We start from the raw sequence: 19,892 nt of genomic DNA on the forward strand, positions 1-19,892 counted from the left end.
GTTAGTTTCAGTTTTATTTGTTTTTTTTTATAACTTATAGAAATTGAATTTGAACTTGCATGTTTGTAGAGTGATATAACTCATATTAATCTATCTGATCAATTTTTTTCATATTTTTTTATACAAGCGTCAGCGGCCAACGAGGGGCAAGCACAGCGGGGTGAAGGGATGGATGCGGAGATGAGGCGGGCTCGGTGCAGCGCTTGCAAGACGAAGAGGGCGTCGGTGACCAAATCATCTGGCTGACGGACGGTGGGCGACAGAGTAGATCATTCTGATATTCATTTTCATGGGACAGAGATTAGAGAATAAATAAACCCTTCATCAAATACATAATTACTGCAATGCCATGTAATCTTTTACCGTAAATACCCTTTTACTGCACCAACTATACACCCTGATGGATGTAGTAGAAATGCATCTTGTCCATCCGATATGATATGATGGAAGGCTCTTGTCCATCGAAAGGTACTCTAAAAAAATTCGAATAAAAAGGTTCCATAGATGTGGTACATCATAAAAAAATCTGATCATTGAACATGACGGTTTGCAACTGATCTTTCGTGATTAGTTAATTTTAGTTTTTGTACAAATAGTTCATTACAGATAGCCTCTATCAAGAAACAAATAGTAGTTACGGTAATTACAGAGGTTGATAATTATATACTCAGACATTGTTAGGTTGGATTTCACTCTCTTGAGAGGGATGGGCACTAGAAGCGAAAAACTGTTTTAAGCTTATCTTCTCGTCTATTGCATGTTATCTAAATAGTTATAAAAAAATATAAAAAAATTTATAAAGATAGATTAATATGTAATATATCACAACATAAACATGCAAGTTAAAATACAACTTCTACAATCCATAGCAAATATATGATTGTGAGTATGTATATACTATTCACAGTTTAATTTGTTATTTTTTGTTATGAACGGTAGAAGTCATATTTTAACTTGTATATATTATGTGACAATATATCACATATTAATTTATCTTCATAAAATTTTTTATATTTTTTTATAACTATTTGGATATTATACCATAAACGAGAGGATGTCCTGAAGAGTTTAGAATCCACGCTGATATGAACAGTAACTAGTGTGCACTGTGCCACAGAGCTCGGGAGCCATGGCGCCGCCGTGCAAGAAGGTGCTGATGTTGTGCGGCGACTACATGGAGGACTACGAGGCGGCAGTGCCGTTCTACGCGCTCGCCGCGCTCGGCGTCTCCGTGGACTGCGTCGCGCCGGGGAAGGTCCCCGGCGACGCCTGCCTCACCGCCGTGCACGACTTCCTTGGCCACGAGCTCTACACCGAGCTCCCGGGCAGTGGTGGAATCAAGGGTGGGTCAACTAGGGCTTAAGCCCTAGTCTTAGCTCTATAATCTCACTTATGTCTTATTAATTTACCATGTAAGTTTTAAAAATGGTGAAGCATACTATTTATTAGCCCTACACCTAATCAGTTTCTGGTTTCGCCCCTGCTCCCGGGCCACCGGTTCGCGGTCACCGCCGACTTCGCGGCGGCCGCGGCCGACCCGTCGTGCTACGACGCGCTCGTCGTCCCCGGCGGGAGGTTCGTGGAGCAGCTCAGCGCGGACCCGCTCGCCGTGTCGTTTGTTGCGGCGGGGATGCGCAGGCCGGTCATGGTGACGTGCCATAGCTAGTTGCTGCTCGCCGCCGCGAGCGCCATGCGCGGTGTCCGGTGCACAACGTTCTTCAGCATGCGGCATGTGGTGGAGCTTGCCGGCGGGAGGTGGGTGGAGCCTGAGCAGTTCGGCCTCTGCTTCGCCGACAGGCACGTCCTGAGCGCCACCGGTTGGCCCGCCCACGGCGAGAATATCATCCGGGAGCTCATCTCCTGCGCGCCATGGCGGCGCGCGTCGACGGCCAGGCCCTCCTCTTCCTCTGCGCCGTACATGAGGCTTTACATGTCTCTCTCTCTCGCCACCGTTAACACCTATCCGACAATCCACGCCCGCTGCCGGCGGCGGCGGCTAACCCCCGTCATGTTGAACGCAGGACTACGAGGCGAACGTGCCGTTCGAGGCGCTGGCCGGCGTGGGCTGCCGCGTCGAGGCGGCGTGCCCGACGAAGCGCAAGGGCGAGCCGTGCGTCACGGCGATCCACGACGCGGCGGCGCCGAGCACGATGGACGACGAGAAGCGCGGCCACAACTTCGCGGTGACCACGGACTAGGACGACGTCGACGTCGACCGGTACGACTGCGTCGTCGTGCCGGGCGGCCGCGAGCCGGAGCTGCTGGTGACGCATGACACGGCCGTCGCGCACCAGGTTCGCCGGCAAGGGGAAGGTGGTCGCCAGCATCGACCAGGGCCACCTGCTCCTCGCCGCAGCGGGGCTCCTCCACGGCAAGAACTGCGCCAGCGGCTTTCCGATGAGAGTGGTCGCCAACCTTGCGGCGCGGCGAGCGTCCAGCCCGAAGGCGCCGTCTCCGACGGGAAGCTCATGACGGCGGCGAGCTGGCCTGACCTCCCCAAGTTCATGGCTCACATCATCCACCTTCTGGACATCACAGTCTCATTCTGAAGAAGCAGTGCATTGTGCTTCTCCCTGTCTTGATTGTCTCGTAATGAACAGTGTCAGATTCTTAAGCTCAAAAATTTTCATGGCCGAATTGTAATTCATAGAAAAAACCCCGTTACATATTACTCCAATCATATTAGTATGGATGGTAATAAATCTAGACATATAATGCATAACATATATATCATATATAATCTTATTTTTGAAGTCTCATCGGGATATATATTTTATTTTATATAAGAAGGACATTTATATATAATCTAAGTCTTACAATATATTGGAATTGAAGAAGTATCTTCTTCAACGATGGAATAGTGCACAAGGGTTCATAAATTAAGCTATTCTGTTTTGAGTTGGAATAACAGAGGTGACTGGAGCTCTGAAAGAACTTCATATAAAAACCACCACATGATATGCAAAATGCAGTTATGCGTAATGAGCAAAGTGTATTAGTATTTGACATGGTTCATTTTTTTTTTAAGAAACGATTTTGCATCAGTCAATCAGTGGGTGTTATTTTACTATCAATTGGTCAGAGCCACGTTCGGCATGGTGAAAGGCAGAGGTTAGTTATCCGGTGCAAAAAAAAGTAGCAATAGATTAGTATATAATTAATTAATTATTAATTATTAAAAAGTTATAAAATAAAGTAATATGATTTTTAAAGCAACTTTTTTATAGAATTTTTTTATAAAAAATATGTCATTTAGCAGTTTGGAAAGCATGTATGTGAAAAAAAATCTGGGATTAAGAGAAGAAGTACCGAACGCACACGGCAGATGAAGTGCCGAACGCGGCGTAGGAGGGATAACATAGGGACAACATGATCTTTTCAATAGAGAGCAAAACCCAACGTAGTTGATGCTTGTGATTGAAAATTATCAAAGAAAAAATTTAAAAGTGGAACGAAGTAAATCCAGATGCTTAAGAGTGACAAACATTCTACCTTAAGCAGTGCTGCTACAGATATCAGAATATTTCCACGCCAAGCACAATTTGGCCCTACAGCTCTTCACTTTCTTCTCCAAATCTTCTGCCATGCTCACATTTGGCGTTCTGTGCAATGTGCCATGCTGTTCCTCCTTTGCAGAATTCCTGCTGATGACATTACTCTGAATCTGAACCAGATAAGGTCTTTCCCTTCTTGTCATACGGTTTTGCCTGCTTTTGCAACCAGAAATTGGTACTGCTGAAAAAGATTATAACATGCAGCTAACAAACTCCCTGTTGATATCTTCCTTCTTGTCCCCAGTTGATGATTCTTGAATTGTTCTATCCTCATATCATTCATCCTAGCCATTGACACCGTTGTCCATACTTGCAAGGCACTGAAAGTCTGAAACTCTCTGCATCTGTATATATACAGAGGAGGTTTGTCAGTATGATGAAGCAAAGTGGCCAGAGGAGATCAGAAGCTGGCAAAGATGTGAAACTTGCAATGGAATAACCATAATGAGAGTTTCTGGTGATTCAGAGGTGTTGATGATGCCATTCTGAAGCTGCTGCTTTTGCAATTGATGTGAGTTCTGTTCAACCTCGGTCTGCTCTGCACGTGCCCAGTGATTTGCTCCATGTTGATAGTACTAGTCTAATAGAACATGAATCTGATTTAGCTTGCTAAGAATTTTACCATTTACCATGCATCCCTGCAAGTGATAATAAGCTGAAGATTTGTAATACTGATTGAGAGAGTACTGGATTTGATTTTCCTCTCCTTGTCTGAATTTGAATTGTCAGTGTGTCTTGTACTGAATTTCTGTATTTCAGGGAGCTCCTGAGGTCTGTATGCACTGAGTGCAGATTAAGCATGAAAGTTAAGTGTTACTCCCTATTAAACTGTAACTTCAGCCTATTGTTATTTGGGATTTGGACAATGAAGAAAGGAAACATCACTTTGGACAAGTAGCTCTTTCATGACAGTTTGTTCTTTCATCTAAACTGCACTAAAAAAATATATAATCTGCTGCTTTGTTCATAGTCACGCAACAAATGATGCAGTGCTTTGTTCTTGTAACTTGATGGACGCCGGCTAATGCCTGTCAACAATTTGCATGAACTCGCTTTGGGATCTCCTATTTTGCTTCCACATGTGCCTCATGCATGAACGAAACAGCCAACGTGTACTACATAGCTGACGAAGCCTGACAGCTCGGCTATAGACAGATGCTGTGGCATCACGAGGCAATAGTGGTCGAACACTTCACATTTGTGTTAGATTGATCTCTAACCAACGGCTAAAAGGGCCTTGATCACGTTCTGGTCGGGGGTGTCCAGCCTAATAGGCTGGTAGGCCCGTCACACTACGCAACATAAATAGGGGTGGAGGCTGGCGTGGCACGACACACGAAGTTCGTCGCCGTTGCTCTCCACCCCACAAAACCCTAGCCGATCAGAAGGGGGCGCAGCCAGTGACGGGATCGCCACCGCCGCACCGCTTCCTCGCCGGACCACTACTACCACGTCCCCGCCGGACTTCGCCGACGATGGCTGGTCCCCCCTCATCCGCAAGCGGTTCAACCGGTCAGTACGCGAAACCCTAACTCTCTATGCTACTCGTAGCATGCTGTTCATTGATATCACACAAACAGAGAATACCCAACTAGTCCTAGACCTAGGTGATCCAAATAGAAACTCTAACAATTTGCACCAAGAAAATATCATTGTTGGATAAATCATAAATGTGTGATGTGGTAAGTTAATTTTGGCATTGTTGGCTCACTTGGCTGTTGTAAAACATTTGATGCACTGCAAAAACAAATATATATTAAGAAAAATGCAAGACAAATTAACTTCAGATGAGGTTTTCATTGTCTGCCAAATGCCAGTATATGCAAATAGGCAAAGAAGAAAAATAAGACCTTTGAGAGCGACAGATTACAATGCTCACTGGTCAAGAATACCTGAAAAAAAATGTTAATACATACAGAAAAAAACACAGTATATATAATGTGTCCCTGAAGTACCAGTGTCCAGTGAGCTGGCATTAACAACTTATTTGCACACAGCCAAAAACTGAAGGCATGTATCACTGTCAAATAATACTAAACTCATCATAACCAGATTGATCACCATTTGGGAGCTCAACAAGAAGCTCAAAAATACAAAAATGCTAACTCGGCAGGCCAAGAGCATATTTTGTGTAACCTAGGCCATATCGAGCTAACCAAACGTCTAATTAAGCTTGTGATTAGCAAAACTACTAGATTAACCTGACCAAGGGCAAGGCGATGATAACAAGCTGGATTTAATATATATTAGCTCTTGATAAGCTCATTGTCTGTCAGCACAGCTATTCATTGGGTAATCCATTTTTGTTGATTCTTGAAGCTAATCTCGTCATCAGCATCTATAAATATGGCCAATTGCAATCCATTCATGCACACACTCATCCAGTACTTAACTAAAATAATTAGTGCTTATTAAGTAGTTAGTGAGAGATTAGTAGAAACGTACGCAGTTGTTGCGATGCAGGTGAGGATGGTGTCGCTGCTGGTTCTGGTGGCCGCCGCGGTGTGCTTGTCGGCGGCCGGCGGCGCGGCCGCGCAGCAGGCGAGCGGCGTGGTGGCGACGTTCAACATGTACAACCCGGGCAGCATCGGCTGGGACCTCCGCGCCGTGAGCGCCTTCTGCTCGACGTGGGACGCCGACATGCCGCTGGCGTGGCGGCAGCGCTACGGCTGGACGGCGTTCTGCGGCCCCGCCGGCGCGCACGGCGAGCCCTCCTGCGGCCGCTGCCTCCAGGTACGCACGGCGGCGTCGGCGTCGAACAGTTGGCGTGCATGCGTGACGAGGGTGTTTGTGTGTGTGTGCAGGTGACGAACACGGCGACGGGGGCGCGCACGGTGGCGAGGGTGGTGGACCAGTGCTCCAACGGGGGGCTCGACCTCGACGTCGCCGTGTTCCGGCAGATCGACACCGACGGCGGCGGCATGGCCAACGGACACCTCGTCGTCGACTACGAGTTCGTCGACTGCCAAGACTAGGAGCTCCAGTTCGTTCAGTTGATCGTCGGTCGACATATAAACACAACGAATTGGTTGTTAAATTTCAGCACATCACGTATTTGATTGTTTGTTTTGTTTCATGAAATAAGAATGGGAAACAAATTAATTCGCCGAGAGATAAAATGTTGTTGACTAAATACGTTATTATTAATGTTGCAGCATTATTCGTCTAAATTACTTATTGTAAGATAATTGCAATTTGTTGAAACAAAAATCTCCGTAGTGTTTATGACGTCCTATGTCACAACAAACAAATTAAAATACAATTAGGCATCAGAAACAAATTAAAATTGCAATGTTTCAGTTGACAACTTGTGGTACATTCTTGTGTGCAACTTGAAACAAAATGTTCGAGTTATAATTGAAAAAAGAAAAACCAAAGAGATCGACGTCTGTCTGTTAAAGGCCCAATAAAGCAAACAAACCGAAGCTCCAACTGTAGGTCTTGAGCCTACTTAGTTACCCGAACTACTTAACCTAAAGCGGTCGTCTTTTGTCATTTTAAAGAAAAGTTAAATGATATATTTATAAATAAAAAAACATGAATAAAACTTATACATACATGTTCATAGAGATCTAAAAACCAAGGCTACAAAATAAACAACGATAAAAAAATCTCAAATCAACTCTAAATTTAAGTTTAAAAATTTAAATTTTGACTTATAAGCATAAGCAAAAATCAAAAAGTGGGATATAGATCTGACTATGATGATTGTCCCTATCTTTTAAGTTGGACTCCCAATCCTCAATTACTACTATGGGACTAAATCTAGTAGGTATATACTACCTCCGTCCCTAAATGTTTGACGTCATTGTTTTTTTATAAGTCAACGGCGTCAAACATCCATACATGCGAGGTACCATATTACCTCAGAGGTATAATGCCTGGTACCTTTAGATATCATATATGGTACATGTGAGTTACCAGTGGTGAACCTAAGTTCATCTTCGCAGGGTCCTCGGACCTCGGGTAAACTAACTAATTCTTACTAAATTATACTATTAATTAGTGTAGTAGTAAAAAATTAGATAATTAGTACATATTGGATCCCTGATAATTTCTATTCTGGGTTCACCAGTGTGAGTTAGTAGTTAACATGGTACCGGGGTACCATGTACCTGACCATATTATTAAGCCTGATACCCTTCAGGTAGCATCCATGTTACCAAGCCTGATACATGAGAGTACCATGTTATTAAGTCTGGTACCCTTTAGGTAGCATCCATATTACCAAGCCTGTTACTTTGATATTTCATCAAACATATGGTGGGCACAAACCAAACATATTCACTAAGCGAGACTTACATAGTATCACAGCTCCTTCTCTATTCGTCTGTGTCTTTGAGCTAGGTTGAGCGCACGGAGGCGCGCGAGACCGAGCAGGAATCGCCAAAAACCTGCTCGTGCAACTGCTTGCTTGCAGTGGATGTGCTCCTCGCTGACGTTGTTTAGCGAGGTTGAGCACGCGGAGTCTCGCGAGGCCGAGCAGCAATCGGCGGCGAGAGGCGCGCGGACGGCAGGCATTAGCGGCGAGGAGCGCTGCGGCGTCAAGAATCGACCGACCACATGCAGCAGCGCGCCGAGCGTCTTGATTTGCTATCGAAATCGTGGTCAAAAAAACGGCTACTGAGCAGTACACCGAGCGTCGTCGCCGCAGTCCCGTGTCAGGTGCTTGGGATGGAATCCCGGTGTCTAGCTGCCCCTTTTTTTAAATAGTATTAGCAAAATGTTTGTGCTTCGCCATGCGGATGAGAAGAATCATTCCATGAAAAATTACGTTAAAATACATGGCATATATATATGTGTCGTCTTATTAAAAAAACTTACATAATTATCATTGATTTTTTGATGAATTTATTACTAAATATGCTTTAATTATAACATACATTTATATATTTGCGCAATTTTTTTTAATGATTAAACTTGTACCAAAAAGTCAACAATGTTATCTATTAAAATACAATGAGAGTATTAGCCTTCAAATATTTTCATCGTACACGTCAAATAATGGGTATGTCAATGCCAAATTATCTAGCTAGCTAATAGTTTATAATTACAATAATCATTTTATATCTAAACTGATAAATAGAATATGGACAATTTTGTCCCACCAAATGAAAATACCTACATACGATGACTAAGAACTATGAAAATCCGCATATAATTAGTAATTGAACACATGACATGGCTACTTTTGCTCTAACTATACATGATGCAATCAAAAACAAACAGCAAACCTACCGAGGAATTCTACTTGTACACGAGTTACTGTACCTTGAGCTGTTGAGGAAAGAGGACAGAGGAGGTGTAAGCTTGGAGCTCGTAGGAGTGACGCTGATCATCCAAGCTATAATAACTTCATAAATATTGAAGTCAATCAACCAATCGACTAATTATGTTAAGCTAGACAATTTACTGTGCTACCGTGGCCTACTTGACTTGCGTGGAAGATTGAAACACTACGTACGCAAGAATTCGCCAAAACTACTACAATATCTATCCACCACGCAAGTGAAATAAAGTTGCTTTGGTGCTTCTAATGAGGTTTTCTTTTTTTTTTTCTTGTGAGACCCGTGAAGAAGAATATACATATTATTGTTTTAGACCGGCGAATAAAGTTGATTCCTGCGTCAAATAAAATTAATTAATCAGCTAGCGCGGCACTGTCGCTAATAAAGACACTTTTGTCTCTAATAATGATTAGAGGCATTCTTCTGACTCTAAGTGTGCCCTGAACGAAAAAAATAAATAATGATACCAACCTTGGAGGTTAACTCCGGTGTATTTTATTGACAATACATTTTATCCACACCATTAATATATTTTTATTGGACGATTGAAATAAAATTATACTACCGGTGTAGTAAAAATTTGAAAGGGTAATATCGTCCTTTTTATTGTGATCTTTATCACCAGAAAACAAAATTACAAAATATTGTTAATTAATTAACTAACAAAGTATAAAAAACACTGAGATTAGTTTTACTGATAATACATAGTACTACTATTAAAAAAAATTACCATGAACCTCTGCTCGAAAATAGGAACACGGGGAGTATTAATCTCTTATCTGTCCTCGTCGTATCGTCATTAATCCCTTGCACTATCCTGAGTGAGTTATCTAGGTTCCCGGCGATCAGCCACCAAACCGAACAGCAAGCCCTCACTTTGCTCAAGGCCTCAACCCTCAGCCGGAGACGCCTCCGACTCCGCCCCCTCGTTGAAACAGGCTCTGCTCACATCAGCACATAGAGCTGCACAATCCCTGATGGCTGATGTCCAGTTCTTCAATTCGTAAGGTCAGTTTCATGCTTCCATTCAATTCACTCAAATAATTTTGTCGAATGCAGTTTGCCGGTGTTTTTTTTTGTCTGTTCATGTGCTGTTAGGAGCTGAGGCAGAATACCAGATTTGCACCCCATCTTTTCGGATCTATTCATGCTTATAAGCCAAAATTAAATTTTTAATTTTTAATTTTTAATTTCGGATCATCATTAATCCCTTGCGATCAGCCACCAAACCGAACAGCAAGCCCTCACTTTGCTCAAGGCCTCAACCCTCAGCCGGAGACGCCTCCGACTCCGCCCCCTCGTTGAAACAGGCTCTGCCCACATCAGCACATAGAGCTGCACAATCCCTGATGGCTGATGTCCAGTTCTTCAATTCGTAAGGTCAGTTTCATGCTTCCATTCAATTTAGCATAGCTTTCTGTTTTCGATGACGCTATGTCAATTCTGCACTGTAGGCCCGAAAGGCTATGGCTTACTTTACGTGAGCCACATGATATAATCACATAAATAAATATCACAATATAATATAGAATTAGAGAATTAAAGTATTATTATAGTACAATGAATAATTTAAATTATTATGAGAAATACCTATCTCTTTGATAAAAATAAACTTATATAACCATTTGTTGAAGAAAAATCATGAATGATATCTCTTGCTCTATATATATATATAACAAGAGATATTATCCTTTCAACAAGATATATATATATATATATATATATATATATATAGTACACATATTTTTTTTTAATAAAATTTAACAAAGATAGATATGTTTTTGATAAAGTTGTAAAACAATACTCCAAAAGTCCAGGTAGTGGGCGATATCTCCAACATGGAAAACACCATTTAACAGCCATGGCAAGTCATGGGCACTTAAGAGAGAAAAGTGACTGTCGATTTTGTAGACGGTCACCTTAACGCCTTACTAGTGGAAGCAGACGCATGTAAAATCTTCCGTCTCTCTCGCGCACTCATGAAGGGGACATTTTGCAGGTGACCCCTACTCGAGTTAAATTGTTAGTAGGTGGGCGTTAAGGGTACCACCAACAAATAGGGGTAGATAGTGAGCGAGCTCGGCTCGGCTTGGCTCGGTTAAGCTTGTTAGGATAACGAGCTAGCTCGACTCGACTCATTGTCGTAACAAGCTAGAAACCTAGCTCAGCTCGGCTCGACTCGTTTGAAAGCTTGAGCTAGCTCGTTAGGCTCACGAGCCAACCTATCCAGCCGACAGAAGAGGAGAGACTCAGTGGTTGGCAATGACGGTGGCGGGCGGTGGCTCGCTGGAGCGGCGAAGGGGTGGGGAGGAAGATGCAGACGTAGAGGGAGGAGTTGGGGTCGATGTGGAGGTCCTTGGAGGCGTCATCGTGGAGAAGGCCGTGCGGCAGGAGATCCTGAACGCAGCCGCGTCGTCTTCCCCTCCCATTGCTGTGGCGAGCAACTGGAGCTTGTGGCGGAGGAGGAGCTTGAAGCGACTACAGCTTGTGCCTGAACGGCCTTGTGTCATCTTCCTCTCCCGCCGTAGATTACCTAGCTCCGTCGGCGCCATGGCCTTGTCTGCACGGTAGGAGACCCCGAATGCTGCCGCGTCATCTTCCCCGCGCGGCGACACGGTGACTAGCGGCGGCGAGGCTGCTGGCGCCGCCAGCATGGCGACTTGGTGGCGGCGACGTAAAAGAGGACGAGTGAGAGAGTCAGAGAGATCAAGTGAAAGAGAGATTGCTATGATTTTCCTCTCCTCAACCAAGTTGGGCTTGGGTCGTGCGAGTTGTGTTGTCTGTTGGACTTAGACCTTCATTCTACAAGTCCTGGCTCGTTAAGGCTCACAAGCAGCTCGCGAGCTAGCTCATTATCTAACGAGCTTTAAAGCTAGCTCTGCTCGTTACGAAATTTAAACAAATCGAACCGAGTCGAATTTGTCACGAGTTGAGCGAGCTAATGAGCCACTGGCTTTCTGTCCACCCCTACCTATAAATATGATAAGCACTGTTAGCCATCCATGCAATGGGTGCCAACAGTGTTTGCCACGTTGGATATATCTCCCAACTAGTGGGCCGTGGGCGTTTTATATACATCACCGACTAGCTAGGCATTGGTGGACTAGTTTTGTAATTTTTCACACAAAATATATTTTTGTTAATTTTTAATTTAAAATGTATAAATAAAAATAAAAGCCGACACCACACCGACAGCCATGGCAGCGTCAACAGCGCTCACCGTCACCTAACTCGCTTGGATGCTAAAATTGTGGGTGCTCCGTTCCTACTATAATCCGTACCACCAAGGGGCAGGATTTAATTCACTACCGGAAACGTAAACCCTGATTCCGTTGATGTTATTCTGTTGTTTTGAAAAAGAAAAAGAGATTGTCCAATCATGTCAAAACTGAACAGTACTCTGGAACTTGCAGATTCTGCGAAAAATCTGTCACCTTCATCCAAGAATAAACGGGAATCAACAAGCCTGAGCTTCAACGACAAGACGCAAAGGTAAATTACTAACGGAACTGCGTATTATACAAAGACAGACATTGAAGGAATCATCCAAGCTAGTCTTTGCTGCAACGAATAAAGATAGAGGCCAAGCTTGCTGCAAGTCATAACATACGGTTTATAAACTGGATTAGACCCGCATTGATCGGGTCTCAGAATAAACAATAACTGGAGCCAAGTGGCATGCATTTTAAAAACTACTCTGCAGTATCTCTTGATCACTTGAAGCGGCAATCGAGCTAATCCTATTCTAATATTTAGAGCATACCGGAGGAGGAGACTGTGTAGGTTCTGTTAATTTCTGAAGGAGGTAGACGCCTCCTACAACAGGGAAGCTCAACTCGAAGAAACAAGGTATGTTACTATCACGAAAACTAGATTTATCTGTCGCAATAACTTATTTTGTGTGTGTGTGTTTTTTTTTGGTTTTGGAGGCAGACTCTCCAGTAAGTATGTCATGATATTTTCAAATGCACCACCTAGCCCGTAACCAGAGAGCTCAGTGGTCATGCTCTAGTCACCTGAACACTTATGTCTATTTGGTGAGACATTCAATAAGTGGAATAGTTTTGGCATCTCCTAAAATACCCTGGGCCTACATTTTGTATACATAGATGGACTTGTATGTCATATACTCTAAGGGTTAAATTTATAAACAGCGCATGTTTGAAGATCCATTTTTGCAAATCTCCAACTATATGGTTGGCAACGGGGCGGTGATGGCTGGAACACGCCCTAGGCGGCTGGATAACGAGCCAGCTCGGCTCGGACCAGCTCGTTATAATAACGACTTGCCCTCGTTATCTTAACGAGCTAAAAACCTAGCTTGGCTCGGCTCGTTATAAAGCTCGAGCTGGCTCGTTAGGCTCGTGAGCCATGCATAAAAAGTTAACCTAAACAATTTTTTAATAGGTTATACAAGCAAATTTTTATTTAAACATGCAAATTATATGAAATTGTATTTAAATATTAAAGTTTGAACCAACAAATCACATGGTTAACATATGAAATACTGAACACATATATTTCAGGGTGAAATCAATAAACACCGATGAATCTTGTGTCTTTGGTCTACCAAATTAGGCTCGTAAGCAGCTCACGAGCTAGCTCAAGCTGGCTCGTTATCTCTAACGAGCTAAAATGCTAGCTCGGCTTGTTAGAAAAATAAAATAAGCCGAGACAAATTTATCACAAGTCGAACGAGCTACCTTTCTGTCTACCGCTAGCCCGGCCCCGGCCGAAATGAAAGCCGGGGGAAACTGGTCCCCTAATTCCCCGAAATTGAGTGAGAGCGAGAGATTGAGAAAATGGAAGAACATGGTAGTCTACGGACTCATGCAGTGACACAAATCGGGGTCAGAACTCGGGAGGATGGGCGCGGCGTCGCCGCGTCAGGCAGAGGCGGCGGGCGGTGGGCGCGGCGTCGGGCGCGCCCGGCTGAGGCAGGCCGTCCTCGGCGACCCGAGGTGGCGGCGTCAGCACTCGGGCGTCGGCCGGAGGCGGCGACTCGGCGAGTTGAGCGGTGGCGTCGGGCCGCTCGATCTGCGGGGATGGCGCCGGGGACTCGGCGAGTTGGGGGCCGGTGGGCGGTGGCGGACCGGCGGTCGGCGGACACGAGGAGGCCGGAGGCGGCGTCGGCTCGGAGGAGTGACCGAGGGGAGACTGGCCGAGGGAGGCGGCGCAGGGCAGGACTTGGTGCTTGGTGGGGGCGTTCGGGCGTGGAAGGTTAGGATTCTAGGGTTTGCTAACGAGGCCTGGACCAACTTTCTTCTTTTTAAAAATTATGTGCTGATATATCTCTAAACTACCGTATACCTTGTTGAAACAAAGGGAATAATTTCGAATCTGATTATGGCCGATTCGTGTCCAACTAGAGCCCATTTCTGCTTTTAATCGTTTTTGTTTTCATGATGGACATCAGAGTTATTGCTAAATATGTGGTGTAGAAGAAGTTGCAGGGAGAGTATAGGTAGATACGTTGCCAGTTTTTCAAACTATATTTCCCATTTATTCTTACTTTGTTTTATTTTTTTTGTCTCAAAACAAAAGCACCAATTCTTCATTTATTGTCGTTCAGTTGTCGTCCTGCCTTACATCATATCCTATGCTTCCAGGGGTGATTATCACTGTATGGGGAATGTGCAGCAAGACTCGGCAAGCTTGGTGCATCAGCTGAGAGACCTGTGGGAGAGCCCTAGAGGGACAGTGCTCCGTATTGAGGCATTGGCAATGGTGGCCATCGCTCTCTCCTTCTTCCTTGCAGTATTTGGATCTTGCCGCCGCTGGTCCAACCGCTGGGTTCTCCAAAAGGGTTTCTGGGCAGCAAACTCATTATCTTTGTCCCTGGGGACATACAGTATTGGTCTGATGCAATCTTCATCGGTGAAAAGTGAGATGTACCCTGTCTGGGGTGTATCCTTGCTCACCATCTTTGGCTGCGTCGACCCAATCACATCCTACAGTCTTGATTACAATAGCCAGCTTTGGCAGATCATATATAAGATCTGCCTTTACTGTGGATATGTCCTGCTGATGAGTATGTCAACCATCTCCAATCAAATTGGTAATGCAGCCGTGGGCGTGCTGTCCGCCGTGGCTTTCATTAAGGCCTTTCACAGGTCGCTGGCGCTTGTGATGCCAATTGGAATAAAATATAAAACAAAAAAGATTGCAGATCATATGTCTTCGGTATTATGGGACGATTCTTACAGGACAGAGGACCTATATGGGTACCCCTATGTGTTGGATTGGTATATTGGCAAGGACAGGTATAAGACACCCATAACCATAGAAGAAATATGGCAGTGCAAAGACTATCATGTCAGTAACTGCAGGGATGTGTGCCTCTCCTACTCGTTGTCCAATTTGTTACAACGCCGTTACTTTGGGTTCCATTGTGCTGAATCAGAGAATCACATGACCCATGATTTTGTCTTCAAAGGGCTTTTCCACAAAAGAGATGATGGTGTCCTCGATTATAAGAGGGCCTTCAAGGTTATCGAAGTTGAGTTGGCTTTCGTGTACGACACCTTCTTTACTAGTAACACATTCCTTCGTTTTAATCAAGCAGAAGCTGCTAGTATTTGGTCATTCGCTTCAGTCATTGGGATATGTTTTGTTGGAGTAATGACTCTTAATTCCAGTATGAGGAGCACCGGCCGTAATTCTGGTCGCACCATTGTTGTGGGCACCACAAAAGCGGATCTTATAATCACTCTAGTCATACTGGTGTCCCTGGCTTTGGTGCAATTATTGCAGTTTATTCGCTGTTGGACCTCAAATTGGGCAAGAGTTGCATTTGCCTACAGTTACATCAAGAATGAAGAGAAAGGAAACAAGTGGATAAATCCTTGGATGGGATTGAAGGCACATCTTACCAGGATAACTTGCTTTGACAGTTATCTCTGGCAAAATAAGCTCGGGCAGTATTCATTTGTTGATGCACTTAGCAGGAGAAAGAGCTACTTATTAAGGCCATCCAGGTTTAGGGGCTATCTATGTTTGATGTTTGGATTGCATTATTTGGCAAAAGTGTTGCGTGATATGTTGTATAGAGAGACAGGGCATGCAATCGAGTTGCATGACGATGTGAAGGAATCCATCGCTGAGTTTCTTTACAAAAATGGGAACCACATAAGGACCGATGGTTCAACCTTCTTGGATGAAAGTGGATTAGGCTCAACGACGATTCCTATTATCCTTCGAAAATGGAGTGATGTCAAGGACATATCAAATATTTTGGTGTGGCACATTGGGACATGCTACTGCGAACTAGCGCAGCGCCAGAATGGTTTCTTTCGTTGCTTCCAAAAGGATAATGGGTATTTACTGAATGAAGAGGAGCGCAAGTATCATGGCGTTGCCACCGCTCTGTCCAAATACTACGCATACTTGCTGGTTTCAGCGCCACAATTAGTCTTGGAAGACGTAAACCATGGGGAAACTACTTGCCGTGAGCTTCGTTCATCCGCAGGGTTATGTCTATCATCTCGTAAACGCAACAAATTGGAAGCAATGAATAGCTTCGTAGAATATGCAACTCCTGACGATGGTCTCTTCAGTCAAGGTGTGGAGCTGGGGAAGCAGCTCAATGGGATGTCTCGGTGTTGGAAGATCGCTGCAGATTTCTGGATCGAAGCTCTGCTCTACGCCGCGCCGTCAGACAGTAACGTGGAAGAGCACGTAAGGCACCTCTCCAAGGGCGGCGAGTTCATCACGCATCTCTGGGCTTTGTTGTCGCATGCCGGCATCCTAAGTAAAAAGGAGGCTGGACAGCGACGCGGTGGTGAGGCCATTGTGTAATCCAGCAATCACCATCCTTCATATTACGTTCTGTTTGCTGTATGAAACTGATCCTTTGCAACTAGAATAAATGCCAAGCTCTTTTGGCTGATTTAGCTGCTGCTACTGACTGGCTTGTTGCCTGTCCAGCCTGTGCTGCGTTCTTTTTCCAGCTGGATGAGGAAGATGGAGAATTTTCTGGTTTTATAATAGTCATTTAATGGTATAAACGATAAAATAAACTTATATAAATTTGAAAATGTTGATGATGGACTTAAAAACACTTTTCCCAAAAAAAAACATACCGTCTAGTAAATCTGAAATTGCGCGTGTAAAGGTCGGAAAAAAAAAGCTGAGAAAATTCTAGGAGGAAGAACTTTTTGGTTGTAGTAATGTTTGTACGCTTTGTGAGATGAATTCCACCGGGTATGTACTATGTATCATGTCTGTACGATCTGTGAAACTGGGACTGGGAAGCTCGTCGCTACGGGCAATTTGTGGTCTTGGATTGGAATGAAATGCTTGCCAGATGAAGAACAAGAAGAGTTTTTACATCCGTTACATTGATCGCTTTGGCAGTACGTACATACACAGTGTAACTAAAGTGATGGCCATATCCGTCAAGCATTTTTTCTATTCTTAAGCAGGTACAATAATGTATCATTGTTTTCTATATAAAATTTAATATCCTCTAGTATTTAAGCCACTAAATTTTATATAGAAAACAGTGGTACCTCATACTTTATGGTACCTCCTTTTGAGAAAATTATTCATGTCGGCCCATCTAAAGGCTACGAGCAGCGATGAGTCTTACAAATGCTGGTAGAGCTACTACAGTGAATCCTTCTCCTACTGTACTAAACTACTCATCGACATTCACCACCTGTGATGGAATGGTTGTTCTGATTGATTAATGAATTTCAAATTGAGTTAGCTAAATGCTGCTCGCCGTTGACACTGTGGCGACAGCCAAGCGACCACCGCGGCGGCCGCACTTACACACAAAACGTCTCGAGTTTGCACTACTGAAGCATCGACAGATCTACGTAAATCAAAGATGAAAATACGACACCATAAAAGCATAACTACACTACAATATATACTTAGAGTATAATAATCTATTATTAATCTATTAAAGTAATAGAAAAAATACTCTATGTTATTTCTAGATGGCTAGAAATTCTGAGATTAATCGAAAAAATAAGAAAAAAGAAAAGATATTTTTTTAATCGGACAACTATAAAAAAAAAAGAGAAAAGAACGGGTTTTTACTCGGAAGGTGCGGGAATTACCACAACTCTCAAAAAAAAAAAAGCCAAGATGTTGATGGAGAAGATAAGGGGCTCACGATCACGGACCGAGATGGGTGTCGAGAGCTGGTGCTCCGGCGAACAATACACGTAAGACATGCGACGCATCACCTATGAACAGCCAAGCGTAGAAACTTGGAATATACTATCTATCTATTATTAATCTATTAAAGTAATAGAAAAAAAAGCATCTATATTATCTCTGGAGGGCTAGAAATTCTAAGATTAATTGAACAAAAATAGGAGAAAAAAAGAAAAGATATTTTTCAAGGAAAATAAAGTTAAACAATCCCAAATTTCACCTCCACAGAAGTACTCCACGGTCGCGTTTGGTATTGGAGGATAAGGTAATTTATTCCCGGCAGGAAAAACGTAGTAATAGATTAATACATGATTAATTAATTATTAATTATTAAAAATATATCAAACAGATTAATATGATTTTTAAAACAACTTTCCTATAGAAAATTTTTGCAAAAAATACACCGTTTAGCAGTTCGGAAAGCGTGCGCGTGGAAAACGAGAGAGATAAGGTAACTAATAGAGCTACCGAACACAGCCCAGGTCCGACAAGGACTATCTTTGTGGACGAGAACTCAGATGAAGACAGATGACACAACCGTCCTTCTACCTCTAGCTTATATACCACCATCTGTGCTAGTGGTTGGATCTCTGTCCGCTACTTTACTTCATGGAGATGCACCTATTGCATCCTCTTCTTCAGTTAGACCTGCATAGATTGATGGTGGCACTTCAGGATCTTCTGCACCCCAACACATCCAGAACCGATATCCAGCACACACAGTGATAAAAGATCTAAATGAGAGGGTAACTAGAAATCGCTCATATGACCTTGTCAATTCTCCATTTGTCGATATTTTTTGTCTAAAAGTGTTTGTCATGCTTTATCTGATGAAACTAGGTCAATGCCATGCATGAAGAGTTGGAAAATTTTGAAAGAAATCAAGTCTTTGTTTAGACGAACCTCCTATAGGACACAATGTTATTGGCAAACAATGGGTTTTTAAAACAAACACGAGGAGAATGGAGCCTTTGTTAGAAGCAAAGCCAAGCTAGTTGCCCAAGGTTTTTCTCAAGTCAAAGCTTGGAATTTGAGGAAACTTTCACACTAGTTGATAGGTTAGAAGCTATCTGAATTACTTTGGTTTTTTCTTTTTCAAAGTTTTTCAAAATTTTTTAAATAAATGTCAAAAGTGCTTTTCTAAATGGTGTTATTGAAGAAGTTTATGTCAAGCAATCCCCTAGTTTGGAAAATCCCAAGTTTCTAAAACATGTTTCAAGCTTGACAAAACTTTGTATGGTTTGAAGCAAGCACTTCATGCTTGGTATGCAAGATTAAAAACTTTCTTTCAAATGGTTTGAGATGGGCAAAGTTGTCAAATTCTTTTTATCCTTAGAGATGGCATTGATTTTCTACTTGTTTAGATATATGTTGATGGCATCATTTTTAGTGGCTCTTCTCACCATCCTATCACCAAATTTGCAGACTATAAGTAGGGAATTCGAAATGAGCATGATGGGTGAGTTGACCTAGTTTCTCAAACTCGAAATCAAACAAACCGAGGAATGCATATTTGTTCACCAAACCAAGTACTCTAAGGATCTTCTAAAAAAGTTTGACATGGTGGACTACAAGTTGATCGCTACTCCCATGGCCACTACTTTGACACTTGGCCTTGATGAGGATGGCGAGGCAGTTGACCAACGCGAGTACCAGAGTATGATCAACTCCCTCTACCTGACCGCGTTGAGGCTGGACATACACATGGTTGTATGCATGTGTGCGTGTTTTAGGCTTTCTCGAGGAGTTTGCATTGTCAAACAATCAAGCAATCCTTTGTTATGTCAAGTTGACTCTTGAATATGACATTTGGTACTCCTGCTCCTCAACTATTTCCATTCGAGCTTTCTCATATTTTGACTTTTGTTGGCTGTAAGATTGA

At 43.2% G+C, this 19,892-nt stretch overlaps 2 protein-coding genes and 1 pseudogene across 5 annotated transcripts; all 3 read left to right on the forward strand.

Annotated features, from left to right (window-relative positions):
* The first annotated feature begins 1,070 nt into the window (after positions 1-1,070).
* LOC102707823 lies at positions 1,071-2,754 on the forward strand (annotated as a pseudogene).
* Positions 2,755-3,933: 1,179 nt separating this feature from the next.
* Positions 3,934-6,702, forward strand: LOC107305296 (pathogenesis-related protein PR-4-like). 3 transcript variants are annotated; one of them, XM_040529146.1, is made up of 4 exons: positions 3,934-4,065; positions 4,314-5,066; positions 6,004-6,287; positions 6,359-6,702. In XM_040529146.1, exons 2-4 carry the CDS (start codon positions 5,030-5,032, stop codon positions 6,527-6,529), a joined length of 492 nt encoding a protein of 163 aa, XP_040385080.1. In that variant the 5' UTR covers positions 3,934-4,065; positions 4,314-5,029; the 3' UTR covers positions 6,530-6,702. The 3 variants fall into 3 exon arrangements, with proteins under 3 accessions (XP_040385080.1, XP_040385079.1, XP_040385081.1); XM_040529145.1 differs by having other exon boundaries at positions 3,934-5,066; XM_040529147.1 differs by having other exon boundaries at positions 3,934-5,066; positions 6,018-6,287.
* A 2,978-nt stretch (positions 6,703-9,680) lies between these two features.
* LOC102708108 lies at positions 9,681-17,062 on the forward strand. Of its 2 annotated transcripts, XM_040529144.1 has the most exons (5): positions 9,681-9,850; positions 10,064-10,222; positions 12,256-12,334; positions 12,599-12,691; positions 14,452-17,062. In XM_040529144.1, the coding sequence occupies exon 5, from the start codon at positions 14,468-14,470 to the stop codon at positions 16,637-16,639; it is 2,172 nt and encodes a 723-aa protein (XP_040385078.1). In that variant the 5' UTR covers positions 9,681-9,850; positions 10,064-10,222; positions 12,256-12,334; positions 12,599-12,691; positions 14,452-14,467; the 3' UTR covers positions 16,640-17,062. The 2 variants fall into 2 exon arrangements, with proteins under 2 accessions (XP_040385078.1, XP_015697937.1); XM_015842451.2 differs by lacking the exons at positions 9,681-9,850; positions 10,064-10,222; positions 12,256-12,334; positions 12,599-12,691 and adding an exon at positions 13,552-14,062.
* The last annotated feature ends 2,830 nt before the right edge of the window (positions 17,063-19,892 follow it).

This window comes from Oryza brachyantha, chromosome 11, assembly GCF_000231095.2.
Source record: "Oryza brachyantha chromosome 11, ObraRS2, whole genome shotgun sequence".
Classification (NCBI taxonomy): domain Eukaryota; kingdom Viridiplantae; phylum Streptophyta; class Magnoliopsida; order Poales; family Poaceae; genus Oryza; species Oryza brachyantha.